This window comes from Oryx dammah, unplaced genomic scaffold (assembly GCF_014754425.2).
Source record: "Oryx dammah isolate SB20612 unplaced genomic scaffold, SCBI_Odam_1.1 HiC_scaffold_18, whole genome shotgun sequence".
Classification (NCBI taxonomy): Eukaryota; Metazoa; Chordata; class Mammalia; order Artiodactyla; family Bovidae; genus Oryx; species Oryx dammah.
Genome location: NW_024070202.1, coordinates 97,356,038 through 97,380,133, shown reverse-complemented (window position 1 = coordinate 97,380,133; position 24,096 = coordinate 97,356,038). Strand labels below are relative to the sequence as shown.

The following is a 24,096-nucleotide window of genomic DNA, read 5'->3' as shown; positions in this document are numbered from 1 at the left end:
AAGTCATTAAGCAAAATTTTAAAGACTACAAAGAATTTTCTTATCAGATTTCAGGATATAAAGCTTTACAAGTTCTTGTATTTAAGGCTGTGAAACAAAAGAGTGGTATGAGTATGAGATCACTGTGCCTCACTTCAGCCAAAATGTCCCTGAAAATGTATGCATACGTGAAATCTTGCTTTAAATGTTCCATTATAGAACAGCTTGCTACTTAGGAGACTCTTATTATAAATTCTCTGTGAAAAGGATAATCAACTCATGGTTAATCTATTTCAAATATTGCCTTGCTTTAAGGCAAGGCACCTCCAAGCAGATTAATTACATACAATATTATTTAAGTATTCACAACCCCAGTTACCAACAACCCATTAGAGAGAAAAACTCTGAAAATTCAGGTCAGGTCAGCGAAAGAGCCCACTTTTCCCTGATGCCGGTACTTCTGTATTTACTATGTAAAGCAAATCCTCTTAGAGAAGTCAATTCTCAAGTGGTTGGAGCTTTACAGACTATTTCAATGTCAGGGCCATAGAAATGCTACTCATTAAACTAATGGGAATAAAACGAACACTCTTAAAGGTGATATAACTGAGAACAAATAGAAGCACTAAGTAGCCCCAGGACACAGAAGAAACTGGAATCAAAACTGAGCATACATTTCAACTTGGATCAGTGACAATTAATGTACTCTACCCACTCTTGAGTTCTAACATCTTTAAAAATGAACACAGACAAATTGCAGAACTACAAGTCTGTTTATTAAAACCCCCACTGGAGAAGGCAGTGGCACCCCACTCCAGTCCTCTTGCCTGGAGAATCCCATGGACGGAGGAGCCTGGTAGGCTGCAGTCCATGGAGTCGCTGACAGTCGGACATGACTGAGCGACTTCCCTTTCACTTTTCACTTTCATGCATTGGAGAAGGAAATGGCAACCCACTCCAGAGTTCTTGCCTGGAGAATCCCAGGGATGGGGGAGCCTGGTAGGCTGCCGTCTATGGGGTCGCACAGAGTCGGACATGACTGAAGTGACTTAGCAGCAGGGTTTCTCAAATAAGTAAGCTTGAACCTACATATAAGGTTGAGGACAGAGGTCTCCTTCATCATGTATTTTCTAAGTGCCTAATTCAAGTCAAGCACTGTCCCAGGCCGTGGAACACACTACCAATGCTTGCATTCTGAGGTAAGTGCAGAAAATTAACAAGTTAACCACTGACTGACCAGAGGAGTATTAATACATCTTTTGTTACTCAAATATTATTGACCGGAGTGTTTCAAAATTCACACATAACAAATCGCCGACCATAGGCATTAGAAGCTTCTGCAAAATATCACCAGTCAATAATGTGTTAAGGAGATGTATATATTTTTTTAATGTATCATGAGGAAAATAAAAAACCTGCTGAGATTAAGAATGATAGGATGCGAGAAGGGGAGACAGGATGCTGGAAGAGATCGGGAAACAATAATGAGATTTGGGCTGGAGACCCAGACTTGGAAGTCAGCTGTATTGAGGCCTCAGGCAAAGTCTGGTTTTGGCTGAGCTCATCTGGGGAAAGGCCACACAGGGAGCACAGGAGAGATTCCAGGACCAGACCGTGAGACACTCCATGGAGCCCTTGAGAAGACTCAGAAAGAACACGAGAAAGAGAAACGGAAAGCAGCTGCTGAGAGAGACAGCGAGAGGAATGCAGAAAAGCAAACACAAAATTTGCCAAGATGGAGGTCATTGGTGACCTTGAGGAGAGCCAACCCAGAGAAACAACGGGAGGGGAGGGGAGGAGAGGAGAAAATGAGGGATAGAAGTGGGGGGCAGCTCCCTTCAGTCTGCAACAATCAATTGTTTTAAACTCCATTTTAATTTCAATCAATTATAGCTATTCTAATTTTTCCAGAGTTTTCATATCTAATTTACCATTCACAATATCCCCCTAAAAGAGTCAGAAATGATAACAGCTCTATTTTTCAAATGAGAGGACCGAGGCACAGGGGACTGATTAACCAAAGAGCTTATTTTGGTCATGGGCTGCAGTGAGTATTTTGACTTTTTTTTTTTTTAATCCTCATGAGATAATGTGTTCATTAGCTATCTTATTCTCCTGAAGAATCACGCACTAAACCTGAGATGCTACATTCAAGCTAAACATTCATTAAAATGAGTATCTTTCTAAGCTACCACATGGCTGCCTAAGCGGAACAATGAACCAGTGAAGAGGCTCAGAACAACAGGACGTCTGTGATTAACGGAGACACATATACAAGTTTGATTTCCACCTGTTACCCTGCACACTTGGATATCGCACCCCCACCTCCTCAGCCCAATTGCCAACAGCAGACTATATAATGAACCATCTGTACCCTGGCAGTTAGAGCCAACTGAGATGGGTTGATGGTACCAAAGAAATCTCATTTTTTTATTCTTTTCTTCCCCCTTGCGGGTTGTTAGGTTGGGTAACAATTTTAATTGCATGATGAATTGGAAGTGTTGGCAGGAACTGAACTTTTTGTCAGATTTGAGTTTTTTAATGTTACTTTGATGGTCTGTCTTTTACTGTGCTCCTACAACAGAAGGAAGAGCTGACCTCATGAACCAAACCACTGCAGCTACGTGGTGTTAAGAGAAGGGACGAAAATCTGCCAGTCTCTCATGATGTGACTAAACTATTCAGCTACACCTTTTCAGGATAAGCTGAAACGTGGATCTCACTGTGGTCCTTGGACCAGTCAGATTAACAGAATAACTGAGAAAGAATGACTGTTTTTAATGGAAAATAAGTATGACCCCCCCCAACCTTTTTTCCCTGCAATATTAAAAGCACTCTTTCAGAGAAACTCTGGCTGCTAAATGAAACACTATCAAACTTGTACAATAATTGGTCATGTGATATAGTCTCTCACCAAGCATGTGATGTATCAGTTCAGCTCAATTATTTATTAATGACTATTGTGAACATGGTCTGTTTGCTAGCTACTCTCTACCTGTAACCAGAGATAAATGCTCCTGTTTTGCTCAATACAGGTAAGTACAATAGACTGTTGCTTCAAAGTTCCATATTTCAATTAACTTTTTGAAAGAGGGGAAGTTCCTAGTCAAGATTATGATGATTCTTCAATTAACCATCCTCACAGAATAAAAGTCCTCTATAATCTAACTGGATTTTAGTGTTTTTCAATTACACACAGCAATGCTGCCATAGGCCAGACAGCTCAAGGGCAATATTTGTACTTAATAAAACCATGTATAACTGCAAAGAACAAAAACGTATCTATGTATAGGCTCAACTTCGGCCTAAACTTAAAAGCTAATGGAAACCTAGGAAGCCGATAATGGCTGTCAGTGGTCCCGTCTCCTTTGGGGCCCCTAACTTCTCAATGGTAAGCTGTCCATCCTACTTTAGACCTCTGCCATCCATATTCCTCCTGTCAGTGAGTTAGTCTTTATCGAACATTTACTATACCGGGCACTGTGCAAAGCACAGGAAATAAAGAAGCATTTCCTTCTCAGAGCTTATACTTCAGTGGCAGACACAAACAGTGTCCACCACATTAATCCACACTACAGTGCAGAAAGTGATCAGAAAGGGAACCCTAAATACGTGAGCACACAGCAGGGGGAATGAGCTCAGAGAGAGGTAGAAAGATGAGTGTGTGGGTGGTTTTTTGGGTGGTGGGCAGGAGGTAAGTTAGGGAGAGGAGGGACCAGCAGGGTAAATGACAAATTTAAGTAGGAAAGGTGAGTAGTGTTTAGCCCAATGAGGAGACAAACAGAACGTATAAGAAAACTCTACAGGGACACAAGTAGTAATAACAACATTTGAGGAGGAAGGCATTAGAGTTACTGTATGCCAGGCACTTTTCTTAACGCTGTTCACAGCTTAACTCACCTAACTTTCATAACAACCTCATGGGGTAGGCACAGTTATTTTTATCCCCATCTAGAGATAAGCAGAGGCAGAGAGCTTCTGAAGCTAGGAAATCAGGAGCTCGGTTTGAAATGTAGGCAATATGGGCCCAGAATCCTCTACTCTTCATTGATTGGCTATTACCGTCTCTCAAGAGATCATGGACCACGAATGGGGAGGAGGGCAGAGAAAATCCTTCCACATGGCTAGAGCAGACTGCTTACTCACTGCACTTACTATCTAACCAAAAAGAAGCATCTAGTGCACACTTCGTGCACTCAGTCGTGTCTGACTCTGCAACCTCAAGCAGTGTGGCCCACCAGGCTCCTCTATCCATGGGATGTTCCAGGCAAGAATACCAAAGCGGGTTGCCATTCTCTTCTCCAGATCTTCCCGACCCAGAGATCATATACTAGGAGCCAGGTGGAAAGGAATTGTACGGGTAAATTTAAACTATTCCTTAGGCCAACCAATGAAAGGTGGAGATATGGAAGATCTCTCTATACCTAGATGATCTGCTACACCCCCTACCTGGCAGTTCAACTATCATCAGTCCTACAAGAATGTGTGTTCCAAAACTACCATTGCCTTCCAAGCTTTGCAGTCCATCCTACATTGCTAGGAGGTCGCCGCCTGCAGAGGTCTGGATCGCCTCCTCCTTCACTCCTTGTCTGACCACACAGTGGGTCACTCCTTCACTTATTCCAAATCTAACTGCTCTTCATACTCCTCCACTTCAAGACTCCAAGCCATACACTTCATGTTTTCTAGAGCGTACAGCAATACTTTAGACTAAATAAGATGCTGGTAAGCTAATGTCCTTTTCCTTATATCCTGAAACATAGTTCTAGGTTTTTAATTCTAGAAATTAAATCTAAAGAATCATTCCCTTCCCTCAACAAACTTGGCAATTTATGCCTAACACCTGCTTAGCTGTTAACCACTGACTGTCTGATATTGCTTGGTTTCTGGAGGGGTTTCTTTGTCTGTTTGTTGTTGGCGCACCATGGGACATCTTAACTCCTCAACTAGGGATCGAACCTGCATCTCCTGCACTGCAAGGCAGATTCCCTGATATTAATATTCCTCCCTTACTTTCACAACTGGATCTTCAGGCTCTTATCTTTTATTTGTACGAGACAACTTCCATCCCTTTCAGAGCTTGCATGTGCTGCATTGAGCAGACCTCGCGAACCTTTCTTGACTGATCACATTTCCCATGAGTAACATTCTTTTGATCACAGGGGAAAAAATGTCATTGGCATGATTTTTATTTTATTTAATTAAATTTACTTATTTATTTTCTTAAGTATTTTCTCCTTCAGATTTCAACTATTTGGTAACCACACCTAAATATCAAATATCCTGTGGATCAAAGCTACGTTCATCAGCACACACTATTTAAAGGCATCCTTTTTCCCTTTTCCAAATCCCAAGCATTCCTGTGATACTTCAGAAAGTATTGAAAACAATAATTAAAATAACCATGGCAGCCACAGAGGACAGGCATTCCTTTAGACGGTGACTGGAATCATGTCCGTCATCTTTAAGCAAAAGGAAACGGCCCTCCTTTACTTTTCACTTTGAGTTCCCACTTGAATGGTGGCAGGTCTATAAATCCTGCAGCCATAGTAACACTTTTAGCTGCTTGGCGGCAGATGCTGGGAAATGATAGAAGAAAAAGACTACCAAGTCTTTAAATCTTTGCTATTGTGAAAGAATCCTATGAATGCAGACCTCAAATTCACATGCTATAAACACTTCAGATCTTCCTCCAGAAAACGACTTTTTCCAGGGAGGGTCAGGTACCCACCTTGAAGTTCTCCACTCCGACTGTACAGCTCCCTTCTCTGTTCTCGCAAGTAGGCACTCATGCTGATGGCGTGGGAGGAGGATTCAAACCTGCAATGAAACACAGCAAAAAACACACAGTGAGGGAGTAACCAAATAGGTGGTGTCCAGCTACGTATATCCCCAAAGTACCCTACTCCATCCGTGGGATGCCCACTAGCGGTCCATGACCAAGACATCCTGATCCAGGGCAGGCTGCCATGGATCGTGATTTGTGAATGGTATTCCTGGAGAGATGCTCTTCCGTGACAGTATTTGGATCTTCTGCTCATTCTTGATTTCAACTGATACAACCTGATCTCTTGCAACTTTCTTTTGTCTTCAGATCCCTCGCCAGGATGCCTATACGCAATCCACAAGAGCATCTCGTAAAGTCATTCTGACTTTCCTCCTATACCATGCAAAAGCCTTCAGTGGCTTCCAGCTGTCACCACAGAAACACTGGCTCCCTGGAGCTGAACTCTTCCCTTTCCAACTGGTGAGCGGATGAGCACAGTGGGATGTTTGCAATGATGTTAAATCGCTACACCAGAGAAACAAGACATCTGCAGTCTCTCCACAACGGTCCTCAAAAACCATATACCTTCTAAACAGCTGTCAGAATTCTTACCCGCCACCTGCCACATAAAATACTTTTAAAAATACCAAGCTACACAATGTCTGTTCACATCTCCCCAGGAATGATTTCAGAGGCTAGAAACATGGTGGATAGGTTCGTGATCTAGAACATGTCTTTAAAAGCTAAAATGACAACAAAAGTGAATAAAAACAGAAACAAATCATACTCTTGAAAGTAACTTACAGTAGGACTTCCCTGGTGGTCCAGTGGCTAAGACTCTGGGCTCCCAATGCAGGAGGTCTGGACTCAATCCCTGGTCAGGGAACTAAGATCCCGAATGCCAAAGGGCACAGACAACAATAAATAAATAAAAAGGCACCAAATTCTTTAATTAAAAAGAAAATGTAAAGGCACTGTCTGTTCACTCACTCATTCTTTAAAAAATAAAAGAGAGTAACTTGCAGATATGGAACGACAACAAACAGGAAAAATTATGATTGTATCAAACAGTAAATCCTTCAATGTGCTAAGAAATCCCATTTCAAACCTGAGGCTTTCAAAACCAGGATAACAGGCTGAGAGGAGAAATCCTTCGAAGAATTATACCCACTCAGGGTAAAACACAATGAAAAAGCATCAGTGATGATGGGACAGGTTTCCGGTCCCAACAAAGCAGCCCCAATATTTTCTTAATTATACCTTCTTTATCCATTCTTTGACAAGGAAGATGAATATCAAGATGAATGTCACTGGGAGGGAAACACTTGAGTCACTTGATCCTTTCTCTGCCCCCTGCCAAGAACTGAGAGGGCACGAATAGCCAGAGGGAAGACAAAGTGCGCGGTACTTCAAAAGTGCCACATGCCAGTCAAGAGCTGACAAGAAACCAGTGACCTCCAAAAAGCACACTGACAGCTACTGATCAGAAACAGCAAAGGGGAGAAGAAAAAAAAAAAAACTTGAGCAACGACTAGAAAGGCACACGGAATACCATGAGAGAAGACTTAAATACACCCAATTAACCTTGGCTAGGGGCAATTAAAGAGAGCAATAAAGTTCTTCATGGATGTGATATGACAGAGGACTTGCCAGAATCTGAATCCTTTATGACCTCATGTATTTTTACTACTTGGGAATCCTTTTTGTGTTCGCAACAAGCCACAGGTTCATACAATTTTACAGTTAAAGAGGCAAGAAGGATTAGCCAGTCTCATGATCCTTTTATATCCAAAGGCATTAAAGGCCACTGAGACAGGAGAACAGCCCTGACTCACATGACTCATTAACGGTGGAACCAAAACAAGAAAAAGGCAGATCTGTAAGAACGGCCTAATTCTGCGTGAGTGATGAGTTTTAAGTTCAGTCGCTCAGTCAGGTCCGAATCTTTGCGACCCCATGAATCGCAGCACGCTAGGCCTCCCTGTCCATCACCACTCCCGGAGTTCACCCAAACTCTTGTCCATCAAGTCGTTGATGCCATCCAGCCATCTCATCCTCTGTCGTCCCCTTCTCCTCCTGCCCCCAATCCCTCCCAGCATCAAAGTCTTTTCCAATGAGTCAACTCTTCACATGAGGTGGCCAAAGTATTGGCGTTTCAGCTTTAGCATCAGTCCTTCCAGTGAACACCCAGGACTGATCTCTTTAAGAGTGGACTGGTTGGATCTCCTTGCAGTCCAAGGGACTCTCAAGAGTCTTCTCCAACACCACAGTTCAAAAGCATCAATTCTTCGGTGATCAGCTTTCTTCACAGTCCAACTCTCACATCCATACCTGACTACTGGAAAAACCATAGCCTTGACTAGATGGACCTTTGCTGGCAAAGTAATGCCTCTGCTTTTGAATATGTTATCTAGGTTGGTCATAACTTTCCTTCCATGGAGTAAGCATCTTTTAATTTCATGGTTGCAGTCACCATCTACAGTGATTTTGGAGCCGAAAAAAAAGTCTGACACTGTTTCCACTGTTTCCCCATTTATTTCCCATGAAGTGATGGGACCAGATGCCATCTTTAATTTTCTGAATGTTGAGCTTTAAGCCAACTTTTCCAGTCTCCTCCTTCACTTTCATCAAGAGGCTTTTTAGTTCCTCTTCACTTTCTGCCATAAGGGTGGTGTCATCTGCATATCTGAGGTGATTGATATTTCTCCCAGCAATCTTCATTCCAGCTTGTGCTTCCTCCAGTCCAGCGTTTCTCATGATGTACTCTGCATAGAAGTTAAATAAGCAGGGTAACAATACAGCCTTGACATACTCCTTTTCCTATTTGGAACCAGTCTGTTGTTCCATGTCCAGTTCTAACTGTTGCTTCCTGACCTGCATACAGGTTTCTCAAGAGGCAGGTCAGGTGGTCTGGTATTCCCATCTCTTTCAGAATTTTCCACAGTTGATTGTGATCCACACAGTCAAAGACTTTGGCATAGTCAATAAAGCAGAAATAGATGTTCTTCTGGAGTTCTCTTGCTTTTTCCATGAACCAGAAGATGTTAGCAATTTGATCTCTGGTTCCTCTGCCTTTTCTAAAACCAGCTTGAACATCTGGAAGTTCACGGTTCACATATTGCTGAAGTCTGGCTTGGAGAACGTTGAGCATTACTTTACTAGCATGTGAGATGAGTGCAATTGTGTGGTAGTTTGAGCATTCTTTGGCATTGCCTTTCTTTAGCATTGGAATGAAAATGGACCTTTCCCAGTCCTGTGGCCACTGCTGAGTTTTCCAAATTTGCTGGCATATTGAGTGCAGCACTTTCATAGCTTCATCTTCCAGGATTTGAAATAGCTCAACTGGAATTCCATCACCTCCACTAGCTTTGTTCATAGTGATGCTATCTAAGGCCCACTTGACTTCACATTCCAGGATGTCTGGCTCTAGGTGAGTGATCACATCATCATGATTATCTGGGTCGTGAAGATTTTTTCCTCCAGGTCTTCTGTGTATTCTTCCCATCTCTTCTTAATATCTTTTGCTTCTGTTAGGTCCATACCATTTCTCTCCTTTATCGAGCCCATCTTTGCATGAAACGTTTCCTTGGTATCTTTAATTTTCTTGAAGAGATCTCTAGTCTTTCCCATTCTGTTGTTTTCCTCTATTTCTTTGCACTGATCACTGAGGAAGGCTTTCTTATCTCTTCTTGTTCTTCTTTGGAACTCTGCATTCAGATGCTTATATCTTCCCTTTTCTCCTTTGTTTTTCGCTTCTCTTCTTTTCACAGCTATTTGTAAGGCATTCCCAGACAGCCATTTTGATTTTTTGCATTTCTTTTCCATGGGGATGGTCTTGATCCCTGTCTCCTGTACAATGTCACGAACCTCATTCCATAGTTCATCAGGCACTCTATCAGATCTAGTCCCTTATATCTATTTATCACTTCCACAGTATAATCATTAGGGATTTGATTTAGGTCAACCTAAATGGTCTAGTGGTTTTCCCTACTTTCTTCAATTTAAGTCTGAATTTGGCAATAAGGAGTTCATGATCTGAGCCACAGTCAGCTCCTGGTCTTCTTTTTGCTGACTGTATAGATCTTCTCCATCTTCGGCTGCAAAGAATATAATCAATCTGATTTCAGAGTTGCCCATCTGGTGTTGTCTATGTGTAGAGTCTTCTCTTGTGTTGTTGGAAGAGGGTGTTTGCTATGACTAGAGTGTTCTCTTAGAGAAACTCTATTAGCCTTTGCCCTGCTTCATTCCGTATTCCAAGGCCAAATTTGCCTGTTATTCCAGGTGTTTCTTGACTTCCTATTTTTGCATTCCAGTCCCCTATAATGAAAAGGACATCTTTTTGGGGTGTTAGTTCTAAAAGATTTTTTAGGTATTCATAGAACCGTTCAACTTCAGTTTCTTCAGCGTTACTGGTTGGGGCATAGACTTGGATAACTGTGATATTGAATGGTTTGCCTTGGAGACGAACAGAGATCATTCTGTTGTTTTTGAGACTGCATCCAAGTTCTGCATTTCGGACTCTTTTGTTGACCATGATGGCTACTCCATTTCTTCTAAGGGATTCCTGCCCACAGTGGTAGATATCATGGTGTTCTGGGTTAAATTCACCCATTCCAGTCCATTTTAGTTCGCTGATTCCTAGAATGTCGACATTCATTCTTGCCATATACTGTTTGATCACTTCCAATTTGCCTTGATTCAGGGACCTAACATGCCAGGTTCCTATGCAATATTGCTCTTTACAGCATCGGACCTTGCTTCTAACACCAGTCACATCCACAACTGGGTATTCTTTTGCTTTGGCTCCATTCCTTCATTCTATTACTATGCAATAATAATAAATGTGTTCAGTTCAGTTGCTGGGCCATGTCCAACTCTTTGCAAACCCATGAATCGCAGCACGCCAGGCTTCCCTGTCCATCACCAACTCCTAGAGTTCACTCAAACTCATGTCCATCGAGTCGGTGATGCCATCCAGCCATCTCATCCTCTGTCATCCCCTTCTTCTCCTCCCCCAATCCCTCTCAGCATCATAGTCTTTTCCAATGAGTCAACTCTTCACATGAGGTGGCCAAAGTACTGGAGTTTCAGCTTTAGCATCAGTCCTTCCAAAGAACACCCAGGGCTGATCTCCTTTAGAATGGACTGGTTGGATCTCCTTGCAGTCCAAGGGACTCTCAAGAGTCTTCTCCAATACCACAGTTCAAAAGCATCAATTCTTCAGTGCTCAGCTTTCCTCACAGTCCAACTCTCACATCCATACATGACCCCTGGAAAAACCATAGCCTTGACTAGATGGACCTTTGTTGGTGAAGTCATGTATCTGCTCTTGAATATGCTATCTAGGTTGGTCATAACTTTCCTTCCAAGAAGAAAGCGTCTTTTAATTTCATGGCTGCAGTAATGATTTCTTAAGTTCACTTACTCACTTCCAATAACTTATGTTTTCAAAAACCACAATTTCAAGATTGGTTAAGTGTCTAAAAACGCTTACGTGGTCTGACGTTCACAGTCAGGAGTGAGGGGTGACAGCATGAAATCTGAACACCCTGAAACTTGCTTTTGGCAATATGCGTAGAGTAAAAATGGTCAGTTGAGCTTGAGGAGGGAAGAGGAGGATGAGCAGGGGTGGAGGAAGGAAGGCAGGGGAGGGAAGAAAGAAAAGGCCTAACAGTAGGCCTTAGGCAGTACCTGAGGCAGTCTTAGCTGCCTCCATCAACCACCTTTCTCCCACTATATCTTGCTTGCTGGCACAGCCTCAAGTCTATCTGGGCATCTGTGTCCTCCATCCCTCTTCACTCAGCAGGAAGCTCAGGGGAAGGGGGCCCCTGTCTAGCTAGAGAGCTATTACCAAAGATGAACTCTGACTGGTTTAAAGACAGTCACCATGGTCTCCTTCCCCTTGCCAGTGAATGGTTCAGGAACGGGCTTGCAGAGGGGCTCTGCCACTGGCAGAAAAGATGACAAATGGATGACTAACCACTACTCATGAATTAAAAAGGATTTGAAATGCTTAAGTCATTTTGGAAGGCAGTTGCATGGCGTCTTACAAAGTTAAAACATAGTCCTACCATGTGATCCAGCAATCACGCTCCGGGGCATTTTCCCAAATGAGTCAAACACTGACATTGACACGAAAGCCTGCACATGAACGTTTATCACCACCTTATTCATAACTGCCAGAAGCTGCAAGTAACCAAGATGTCTCTCTGCAACTGAAAGGGAAAACTGTGGTACAGTCACAAAACTAGTATTATTTAGCAACACAGAAGTTGCCACAGAAAGACATGGATGAACGTTAAACGTGAAAGAAGCCATTCTGAAAAGACTGGGTATTGTCTTTAAGGCATTCTAGAAAGAGCAAACTCCAGAGATGGTTTAAAAACAAAAAAAGATCAGTCATTTCTAGGGGTTCAGGAGTAAGGAAAAAAGGAGGAATGAGTAAGTGAAAAACAGGATATTCAGGACAGTGAAATTACTCTGTTAGATACTATAATGGTAGACACATGACATCATATATTTCTCCAAACCAGTGGAACTATATAACACAGAGAGTGAATGCTAACATAAACAAAGGACTTTAATAATGATGTATCAATGTTGGTTCCTCAACTGTAACTAATGTGCCACGCCTAAGCAAGATGTTAATCAGAGGAGAAACTATGGAGCAGAGGAACATAAGATCAATTTTTCTGCAATCTAAAATGGCTATAAAAAATTAAGCATATTAATTTAAAAAGAAAAAGATTTGTGGGATGAGTCACACACGTTCCTTGCCACCACCTTTTTTACTGGAGTGGGACTGAACACAAAGAGAAAAGGAAAGGACCAAGTCCTTGTTGATACTGTATTGGTGAACTGAGGAATCCTCTACAGTCACTCCTATGTGTGAGCTAATAACCATCTTACAAGTTAACCTATTCACTTGGGGTCCTATGTTACTTGCATTTTAACTCATACTACAAACAACCTGTGAATAAAACTTTTTTTGTGGTTATTGTTTTTTAAAGAACAAATTCAATAGACAGAATGGATTTTACTACAGTGTGGGCACAGGAAATCTCTCCTCAAGATTGCAAGATAAATGAACTGTTGAAACCTTCCTTAATGATTAAGAACTCTATGAATACCTGATAGAAAACAAATCTCAAAAGTGAATCAACAGAGGATACTGGACTTTCAAATATTTAAAAAGAAGGAATCCACAACACTGGGATGTATTTCTGTACTCACTTTACATGCTCAGATATGATTTTTTAAATATCTATTAATCCTCACAAGAACATAGGTTAGCCAAGATTTAAATCCTGTTTCTACCACTTGCTATTTATGTGAACTTATGTAAGTTTCTTAACCTCTTGTATGTCAAGTTTTAAATTAAAAAAAAAAAAACTGAATTTTGGAATCAAGTTTATAGAAAAGATACAAAACAGTACAAAGAGTTTCTGTATACCTTTCACCCCCAACCCTCCCTAATGTTAATGTCTTACATAATTGCAGTACATTTTGTTGCATCTAATAAATTAACATGGGTATGATATTGAACTACAGACTTCATTTGACTCTCACAAAAATTTTCCACTAATAATCTTTTCCTGTTCCAGGATACCACACTGCATTTAGATCATGTGTAATTTTGATAAATAGACTTTGGTTTCCAGTGAGCTTTTCTTTACCATGTATGCTGTTCAATAATCCCCTCTGACTAGGGCTGAGCAGAGAAAGTCATTGACCATGAGAATGAACCACACCATACCAGTAGTATCTGGTTGGCTCTGTTTCCCAAAGCTCTGTTAATTCAGGGGAAGGACTGGCTTTGCTCCCAGGAAGGTGTCAGTAGTCTCCTGAGAAGCTTAAGAGCTGATTTTGATTGGGAGTCCCTTCATGGCCTCCACCAATACCATGCACTCATGGTACAATCACTAAGTATTCACTCGTCTGTCTTCTTTACTAAATTGTATGTGTCTAAGCCATGAAATTAAATGACGCTTACTCCTTGGAAGGAAAATTATGACCAACCTAGATAGTATATTCAAAAGCAGAGATATTACTTTACCAACAAAGGTCCGTCTAGTCAGGGCTATGGTTTTTCCAGTGGTCATGTATGGATGTGAGAGTTGGACAACAGAGAAAGCTGAGCGGTGAAGAATTGATGCTTTTGGACTGTGGTATTGGAGAAGACTCTTGAGAGTCCCTTGGACTGCGAGGAGATCCAACCAGTCCATCCTAAAGGAGATCAGTCCTGGGTGTTCTTTGGAAGGACTGATGCTGAAGCTGAAACTCCAATACTTTGGCCACTCATGTGAAGAGTTTACTCATTGGAAAAGACCCTGATGCTGGGCGGAATTGGGGGCAGGAGGAGAAGGGGATGACAGAGGATGAGATGGCCGGATGGCATCACTGACTTGATGGACATGAGTTTGGGTGGACTCTGGGAGTTGGTGGTAGACAGGGAGGCCTGGAGTGCTGAGATTCATGGGATCGCAGAGTCAGACGCAACTGAGCAACTGAACTAAACTGAAGGATGAGTCAGTGCCTCAATTTTTTTTCATGTGTAAAAGAGGATGAAAAATAGTACCCACACCCATAAGATTTTTATAATGAAAGAGTAAATGAGATAATCCATGAAAATGGCTTTATGCCTTGGCTAGCACTTAGTAAGGACTCAGAAGCATTAACCACTACTCTTGCTGCCCAAATTTGAAATAATCTGAATTAAATTATGATTAATTGAGACTCTCCTGAGAAACCCATTTATCACAGTGCCTGGTACATAGTAAGCACTTAAGCAATGGTAGCTGTTACTGTTATTACTATTAATGTTAATAATAATATTAACTCTTAGCTGTTACCAAGTGACACTAACTTATGACCAGCTGAGCAGGGTAGTTGGTCGTAATAAGGAAAAAAGAATGTCCACATTATTCTTTTATTAATTCAAGTAAAACCCAATACTACTTAGCTAGCTTTATGACTTTATTAACAACAGTTGTTTCTTGGCACTTGGGGCCTTTGCAAAGGCTAAAATATTTCATTTCCTTTCATTCCATATAAAATTTCCCAGAAACAAGAGGGGAATTTCTCTTCATTTTATATAAAAATACCCAGAAATGAATTCCAGAAATTTTTATTAAAAGTTTTAGATAGTCCAGCAACCATAGTCCAAAATAGCCATTTCTCTTACAGAAGATGAAAGTACACAAAATTGAATATATATATTTAGTATATGAGAGGACTATATATTGCTACCATAATTCTTTCAAATCAACTTTAACTGGGTGATATAATGACTGTTAATAAAGTAGAAAACCATTAAACTTGGATCTAACACATCTCAACATCTATCTTACCAGCAGTGAGATACTTACTTGAAAAGAGAATTTTTTGGCCTTTGAGGTTTCTTCTTGGCAAAAAAGGCTGCACAGTCGCGTCCACTGCTGGCATAACTGAGCTGAGCTGATGGTTCAGAGGCTGTACGTGTATTTTTCATATCCAAGTACTCAGTCAACAGCATCTGTACAAGCAGATAAACAGCTTAAAATTAACATGCACCTTTACGATATGCTATTTTAAAACCATGAAGACCTAATTCTAAAACCTCCTTGACTAAGAAGGATATTAACCTAGCTATTCATTATTTCTAGTAGTAGACCTAAGGAAAGATTCATTATGGCCAGAAAGTCATCAATTTGCTAAAGTGAGTTAAAGTTAAAGTGAAATCGCTCAGTTGTGTCCAACTCTTTGTGACCCCCTGGACTGTAGCCTACCAGGCTCCTCTGTCCATGGGATTTTCCAGGCAATAGTACTAGAGTGGACTGCCATTTCCTTCTCCAGGGGATCTTCCCAAACCAGGGATTGAACCCGGGTCTCCCGCATTGTAGACAGACGCTTTACCATCTGAGCCACCAGGGAAGTCCCCACCGATTTGCTACCCATGCCTAAAACTGAGAACAGGGTATAGTGGGCATTTGCACATGGGGGTAAATGGGAAGTTTTTATTGAGGGTCTACTATGTGTCAGGCATGAAGTTGGGTGAGTCAAGCAATATACTCCTGCAGTCATAATTTAATCCTCATTATTCCAAATTATAGCAGCATCAGCAGTAATGCCGTAATGTTTACTGAGGGCTTACTACATTGCAGGCGAGGGGCTAATCCACTTAGATGTGTTACTTCATTTAAAGAACAAAATCTTATCAGGGAGGTCAGTTCTCAGAACACAGACAAGGAAATGGACCAGCAATCTAAAACACCTGCCAACCAGGCCAGCGGAGGCCACAGTGGACTAAGTGGTCTTGACCTGCAAATAACTTTGAGGCCAATACTCATCTGCAGAGCGTCAAAGCAACAGAAGCAACAGGTTTGTTGTTGTTGTTTTTAAATCATTACTGCCAGCAGGTCCTGCTTGTAAAAATCAATCCACTTCAGAGCCTCAAGGATTCAGGGGCCTGAGCTAGAATCAGTTGTACTATCTCTAAGACAAGTATAGTAAAAAGTCCCCACTATTCGTAAAGAAAACAGCAGATCTGGAATAGAAATCAGCACGGTTCCTAATAGTCCCAGTTCCTAACCTGAGACTAAAGTCTATCAACTCACTTGTATAATCACTTGCCACATTTACAATGTCACGATAACCAAGTGGTATAACAGTACATGTAGGCAAACAATTCTATCCATGACGCAAGTGAAAGCTTTTCAGACTCAGGGTCCCATATCACTAGTATCCCTGCACATAGGGATGTGTGTGTATTCATTCATTCAAAGTGTGAGAACCATATTAAGCAGTATCATCAGAAAACATTTATGAAGCACCTGTGACTATACTGCTCCAAGTAAGTTTTAAAGCCGGTTATGTCTCTATTATGATTACTGAGTACTTATCACATATCAGGCATTTTGAAAACATGATCTTACTCAATCCTCAAATCTAAGACGTGTTACTAACTGTAATTTAGAGATGAGGAAACTGAGAATTAGTGGTGTTAAAAAAAACTAGCCCATATGGGTGCGGGGGAACAGGAGTTAACAGGAAATTTCTGTACGCTCCGGCTTCCCTGATAGCTCAGTTGGTAAAGAATCCTCCTGCAATGCAGGAGACCCCGGTTCAATTCCTGGGTTGGGAAGATTCCTGAAGAAGGGATAGGCTACCCATTCCAGTATTCTTGGGCTTCCCTTGTGGCTCAGCTGGTAAAGCATCTGCCCGCAATGCAGGAGACCTGGGTTTGATCCCTGGGTAGGGAAGATCCCCTGCAGAAGGGAAAGGCTACCCTCTCCAGTATTCTGGCCTGGAGAATTCCATGGACTGTATTGCCCATGAGGTTGCAAAGAGTCGGACATGATTGAGAGACTTTCTCTTTCACTTTCTGTATGTTCCCCATCAATTTACTATGAGCTTTAAAATGCTCTTTAAAAAACTCAAAAGAAGAAGAGAGGGAAGAAAGGAGGGAAGTAGAAACTAGGCTAAGGTCTTATATTTACAGTGTATCAGGTCAGGATTTCAACTCAGGTTTAGTTCACACCAGTCTATTTTCTTCCCCATGACAGTCCACTCTAACTGCATAAAAACTATCAATGAGATCGATTGCAGCTGCCAGTGAATGGATTTTTGTTGTTGCTGTTTAGTCACTAAGTTGTGTCTGACATTTTTGAGACCCCCATGGACCGTAGCCCACCAGGCTCATGGGATCTCCCAGCAAGAATACTGAAGTAGGTTGCCATTTCCTTCTCCAGGGGATCTTCCCAACACAAGGATCAAACCTGCACTGGCAGGCAGATTCTTTACCATTGAAGCCGTCAGGGAAGCCCCTGTGGGCTTCTTTTATTTCATCCTCCATACAATTAATGTACTTCATTTGATTTTCTGCACAATAAAGAGTTCACTGGGAAAGAATAAAACGTGTTAAGAGATTGGTCAATGTTTTGTTTTTTTTCTTTATGAGGTCCCTGGAGTATTACTCAGTATGCTGAGGAAGTAATATAATGACAAGTACTATCTCTATTAATATATCACCCAAATTGTACAACCGTCAGAGAGAGAATTGAATTGGGTCTCTAGTAACAATTCCAGTGAGGGACTCAATTATTTTGCAGATTTAGCGCTGATGTTAATAAAGTTTGCAGGAATCTGTGATCAAAAGAAGGCCAGTAAATCAGAAAGGAATTTCAACTTGTTGACATCTTTCAAATTTCAACACAGAATGGTGTCTACAAATACCCTGGTTTCACTTAAATGTTGGTTATTACACCAAAATGACAGAATTATGTTTCTACCAAAGCCACACTACACCAAAGTAATTCTTCTGAAGTAATTATTGTCCTAGAAATCAATGACTGTCCTTTTATAATAAAATATTGACTGACCAGGACATAACTAAGCAGCATCCTTAAAATCCAGGTATTTTATGATCATTGTTCTTTTTCTCCACATCCCCTTAATTATTAGAGCTCAGGATTCTTCGTCTTTCTATTCACCAACTTCTCCCTTTCTATCTATACAAATGTACTATTTCTAATACATTTTTCTGTTGACAAATATCTTGCTTTGGTTCTCACAATCTATTACCTTTTTTCCTTTCTGTCTTTTGGTTCTAAACTTTAAAAAGCAGTCTCCACATATATTATGTCCCCTACCATACTGTGGTCTTTATCCTCATTTCTCTCCCAAGCTTCAATCCTACATCTATGACTTCATGCCTAACCTATTCATTTATTTCACATAAAATCAATCCTAAATTCTGAAACCTAAATCATCTTCCCATAAAAATTAGTAATTCCTTCTTTCAACTTTCTGTTTAGTATTTTCTTACTGTCACTGATCTCCAGGTTTAAAACTTCAGAACAATCTTTAACACATTCCCTTATCCTTTGTATTCACAAAGGAGTTTGTGCCCAAATTCATTCAGCTCTGTTTCTCAGCTCTATGAGTTTGCCCTTCTGGTCCATTCTGACAGTCACCACCAATGAGTTTTCCGTCTCCCATCTCTTATTCTTCCAATCCTCCTACACCCTCAATAGAGTGATCTTCCTTAAAAAAATGTGGCTCCAAAAAAGTGTAAAAGTGACTTTATCTACAAAACAGAAATAGAGTTACAGATGTGGAAAACAAACATGCACAGTTACCAGGGGGCAAAGGGGCAATTAGGATTGACATATACACACTGAAAAAGAGAAAAAAGTGAAAGTGTTGGTCGCTCAGTGGCGTCTGACTCTTTGTGACCCCTGGACTGCCCACCAGGCTCTTCTGTCCATCGGATTCGCCAGGCAAGAATATTGCAGTGGGTTGCCATTCCTTTTTCCGGGGGATGGTCCTGACCCAGGGATGGAACCCGGGTCTCCTGCATTGCAGGTGGATTCTTTTACCATCTGAGACATCAGGGGAACCCACGTGAAATAGGTAACTAAGAAGAACCCACTGTATAGCACAGGAACTCTGCTCAGGGCTCTGTAATGGCCTACCTGGGAAAAGAATCTAAAAGAGAGCTGATGTATATATGTACAACTGATTCACTTTGCTGTATACCTGAAACTTACACAATATCAACTCAACTCCAATAAAAATTACAAAGAAAAAAAATAAAAACCAAACACAGTTGCTGCTACCATCACAAGGCTCCCCATCTCATCATTTACAACAATCTGACCTCAATATTCCAATCATATCTTATTCTCCTTAAGATGAAGCCAGCACTCCAATCAAGATCACAGACTTAACTTTCCCCTGTATATACCTAGGCCCTCTCATTTCTGGAATGTCTATCCTAGACTACCCTCTCTCCTAAGAGACCCTTCCAAAAAACAGTTCCAATATTTTCTCTTCAACAACTCCTTTCCCAGGCCACTGGAAATGAGGTGTCTCCTTTTCTGAGCTCCTCAAGTACCCACTTTACATATCAGTAAATAAGTATTCATCCAAAACTGCCTGATACTATTAGCTATTATCTAATGAAAAGATGCCTCACCATTAATAAATAGGAGGAAACTTAAGTTCCTTAAAGCATTATATTTCTTACTTCCATCACAGAGCCATGCAACATACCAGTGAATCAAAAAATATAGGGTACCAATGAATTTTTTAAAAAGCAAGTGATGAGAAGCCTTGATGTATATATGTTGTTAGATGCAAGTTAGCGATAGTCTCCAAAGCAGAAAGAGCCCTATGAATGACTCCAGAGTACAAAAACCTACACTGTGAATAAAGTAACAAAGGGAGAGGTGCAGTTTTAACCACAGGCTTCATGATGTCTGCTTCCTTCGTTGTGTTTCCTTCTTTTTCCTAATAACATTCACCACCAGCTGAAAAACACTGCTTTAAAACAGGTAAAAGTTTTATGTCGACACTCAAATTGGCGAAGGTGTAATTTTTTCTAATATCTCAAAGAACAAATAGCTCCTACTCTAAGATGCCTGAAATGTGTCTGAATTAGGTTAAATCTTCTACTACAGAGTCTTGACACAAACACCAGATGCTTGCTATTAAAATATAACCAGATCATTTCTTGGTGATTTTACATCATTGTGGATAACACACTGCATCTTCGAAATTGTACATAAATTTCCTAAGCACTCACGGATGAGTTCAAATTTCCATTTTTATGAAAAGAAATAAGCTATACAGCTTGTCTTTTGCCTGGGGAAAATCACCCAAGATTGGAATTCCAGGGTCAAAGGGCATTCATATAGTATCAGATACATTCTGCCCACAGAAAATCTGCAGAAGATAATTCTTCTTGGTTTTACATTCCTTCTTATCTCAGACATGCATCTCTTTTCTCTTTGTAAGTACCAAGAAGTACTATTTCTTGTTGATCAAGAGTTCAAAAAATTAAAAGGCATAGTTCATATCTGTGCTTTAAGTTTAACTTAAAAGGTGTTCATTTGTATTGGGTTGGCCAAAATGTTTGTTTGGGGTTTTCCTATATGGTATTATGGAAAAACCCCACCTTGCTGTTCAACTTAATAAAACTGAGGACAAGAAATATGAAAGTATAATCGAAAAGTACCTGAAAGATCTATACATACCAGTGAGATCATGATTCAAATGTATTTACTGAGTATCTGCTATGTTAGATGGTTCTGTGGTAGAAGCAAAGAAATATAGTGCTTTAGCAGAGCACACAAACTGGGATGGTCAGGCATCTCTTCTGCTAGAATACTGATTAGCAAGTTGCTAAGATGCTAGTCAGAAATTCCATGATATATAAAGCAAGGCCAAGATGTTGAGACTTATAACATGCTCTAACATTGATAACATCATTCTGAATGAATCCCTCATTTACTATAAAGTCCTCTTTATTTAACATATTAACTATGGCTGCTTGTGGTTATACATGAAGAATTTTGTTTTTAAATAAATGCGAGATTTACAGACTTAGAATTAACACATTTCCTCTTATCAGCTTCTCCATTTATCCAACTAGCTACTTTCTGAAACATCGAGATCCTTCTAGATACTTAATAGGTTAGATCCTTTTAGTGTCTTTCAGCTTACAAAATGCTTGCCTCACATAAGGACTGTTTCCCAACCATTAATGGACTTGGGAGGAGCCAGGCCTGTACCCTGGGATCTCTCTAGGTCAGAGCCTACTTTGCCAGGTAAACAGCCAACCCTCAGTCAGCTAGTTAGATTTCTCTCTCCTAGGAATGTGTTAGTGGGATACAGTCTGTGCTGGTGAGTGTAGGTGAGGAGATGTAAATACCTTGGGGCAATCATCTTTTACCATGTGGCTGAAAAATCACAGAAAGCCAATTTGCACAGAGAGAATAAAGAATGAACCAGAGGACCAGAGAGAAATGAGAAGACTCACAGGAGAGAGATTCACAGTTTGCAAACTAAGTTTTCCACAGTGCAAAGGTCTCAAACTGATCTTATAAGGTCTTAGACTTTCTACCCTTGGGTCCCGCAATATACCCTTACAGTCTTCAGTATGTTTTCCTTATGATAATCTGAATGAGTCTTTGTTTCTTCACTAAGCTATCTCTGGATAAATGAATATATACTAATATGCATCTATGTATATATCCTATGTATACAGAATATATTCTATGTATATATTCTATGTATAAATGAATATATACTAATAATATACTAATATGCATCTAATGACATTTATATCACAAATACTATTTTTGTAAAACACTGTATCTTATGAAAACAGGAGTAGTGGTTTGCACAGATTTCAACCTTTGCAACTAGAAGAGCAATTCTCCAGGCTACAACCTTCAAATGTTCAATGATTTATATCAAAGCCATACTGTATTTGTGTCCCCCTACCAGCCCCCTCCCCACCATGAATCTGAGAATTAGATTATTACATGGCGGTAGCAGTACTAAGGTGAAAAAAAAAAAAAAAATCACCTTGAGCTCCCACTATGAACTAAGGCTCAACTTCCTTATCTGGTACCTTGTAGATGCCTAAAATAAATACTGCAGTTTTTAATAATTTGCTCTTTTAAAATACAGATGCCCAGGAGTTTCTGTTCTAAGAACAGTAAAGTGGCTTTCAATGGATTAACCCTCATACTGATAATAATTATAAAAGCTGAAAAAAAACCCAGAAGTTGAAGACCTTATAGAGGAACCAAATGAGGCAGTAACTTTGGTGATGACCCCCGGAAGAAAGGAAGCACACTAGGTGAGCTCCCTTGGCCTTTCCCCAGAGAACACCTTCCAGGGACCAGGCAATAAGAGTAGAAACCAAGCAGAAACTCCAGGCTCTCTGGATGGCGGACACAAGGCCTAGGTAAAGGGAGACCAGGATGTCCAGAATTTGAGAAGAGAAATCCGGAGGACGAGGAGGAGCAAAATCAGAGTAGTCCGCCCCTCAGACTATCACCTTGATTCCAGACAAGCTAAACAAAGACTGAAACAATATAATATTTTTAAAAATGAGGACCACTGTTTACAATTACTAAAAACTATCAGATTTCCCCCATAAGGCTGCTAATGAGTGAAATATTTGTAACAAAAACAGAAAAAGTTATCTTTTGAAAATAGCAGTCTTATTTCCCTATTATAAAAAGACTAAAATATTCTGCCATAAGAAAACCAGTCATTCTGCAAATAAAAGGCTGCCTGCTTAACTATACTCATTATCAGTGGCAATTGTATCATTAAGACTACTATGTATATGGTCTTGTGAACAGTTCCTTAGTGTTCAAAGTAAAAGAAACCAAAAAATTCCAAGAGTTACACAAGTATTTTCTGGTCCTCTGTCAAATTCCTGATAAGTCTCAAAGAGACATTTAGCTCCCCTCAGTCCCCTCAAAAGAAGAGGTTTTAGCAAAGAAATCCCAATTTTAAAAGAAAGTTTTCATTTACTTTAAGTTAAATATATCTACTTAATATGTATAATGTGCAAAGTATTGTCCTGGATATGAAAACAAGACTTAAAAAAAAATCCTAATATCAAGTGAATTTTTCTACATATAAATTAAAATTTTAAGGGGATTAAAAGTCAAATCAACCCAAATCAATCAAACCTTCCCTCAATGTGCTTATCTAGTCATACAGACACAAGAATGACTACAACACAAGAGAGAAAGTAGAAAGCACTGGGTCAAAGAAATTGTTGTGAGCATTTACAGAAGGATAAGATTGCTCCCACCCAGGTGGTTCAGTGGGTAAAGAATCCACCTGCAATGCAAGAGACACAGGAGACACGGGTTTGGTTTCTGGGTCGGGAAGATTCCCAGGAGGAGGGCAAGGCATCTCACTTCAGCATTCTTGCCTGGAAGAATCCCATGGACAAGCGGAGCCTGGTGGGCCACAGCCTATAGGGCTGCAAAGAGTCAGACATGACTGAAGTGATTGAGCATGCATAGGACAACAAAGAGTTTCAAGATCACGGCACTATAGGACAAAAATATAATCTTATAATGTATAAAAAACAAAAAAAAAAAAAAAAAGGCAGAAAGGACAGAAAAAATAAAGAAACAGTGTTGGGAAAATTTCAGGTGTCTTCAGTTAACTACAAAATAGTTCAGGTAACATAAAAATGAAGGCTGAGAGATAAACCTGGAAAGGTGGTAAATTCACAAACTTCTCAGGGTCTGTAACCCTAGTACTGAAGTCAAGTACAGAATGAGGAGGCACGAAAAAGCTTTCAATAGGTAAATAAAATGTTGATGGATATACTCTAAGTAAATTAATCTGCTAGCATATACAATAATAAATTAGAAGGCAATGGGATTTGCAGGGGAAAAATGAATGATTAAGGAAATAAGATAAAGGGAGGGGACAAGGAAAAAAAACCTACCAAGATGAATTTTTTTAAAAAAAAAGGATTTTAAGCTAAAGTAGTGGCAATGAGATTTTACAATTAGGCATACATTTCTGAGTTGATGTCTAGAAAA

The 24,096-nt window shown here is 40.3% G+C and overlaps 1 protein-coding gene across 1 annotated transcript in view; it reads right to left on the bottom strand.

The window, feature by feature from the left end:
• Positions 1-24,096, bottom strand: part of EXOC4 (exocyst complex component 4) — an 824,501-nt gene that overhangs the window by 593,986 nt on the left and 206,419 nt on the right. The window contains exons 8-9 of the mRNA XM_040260893.1: positions 15,115-15,260; positions 5,711-5,799 (exon numbers count right to left, since the gene is read on the bottom strand). Coding sequence (XP_040116827.1) covers positions 5,711-5,799; positions 15,115-15,260 — 235 coding nt within the window. The remainder of the gene's footprint in view (positions 1-5,710; positions 5,800-15,114; positions 15,261-24,096) is intronic.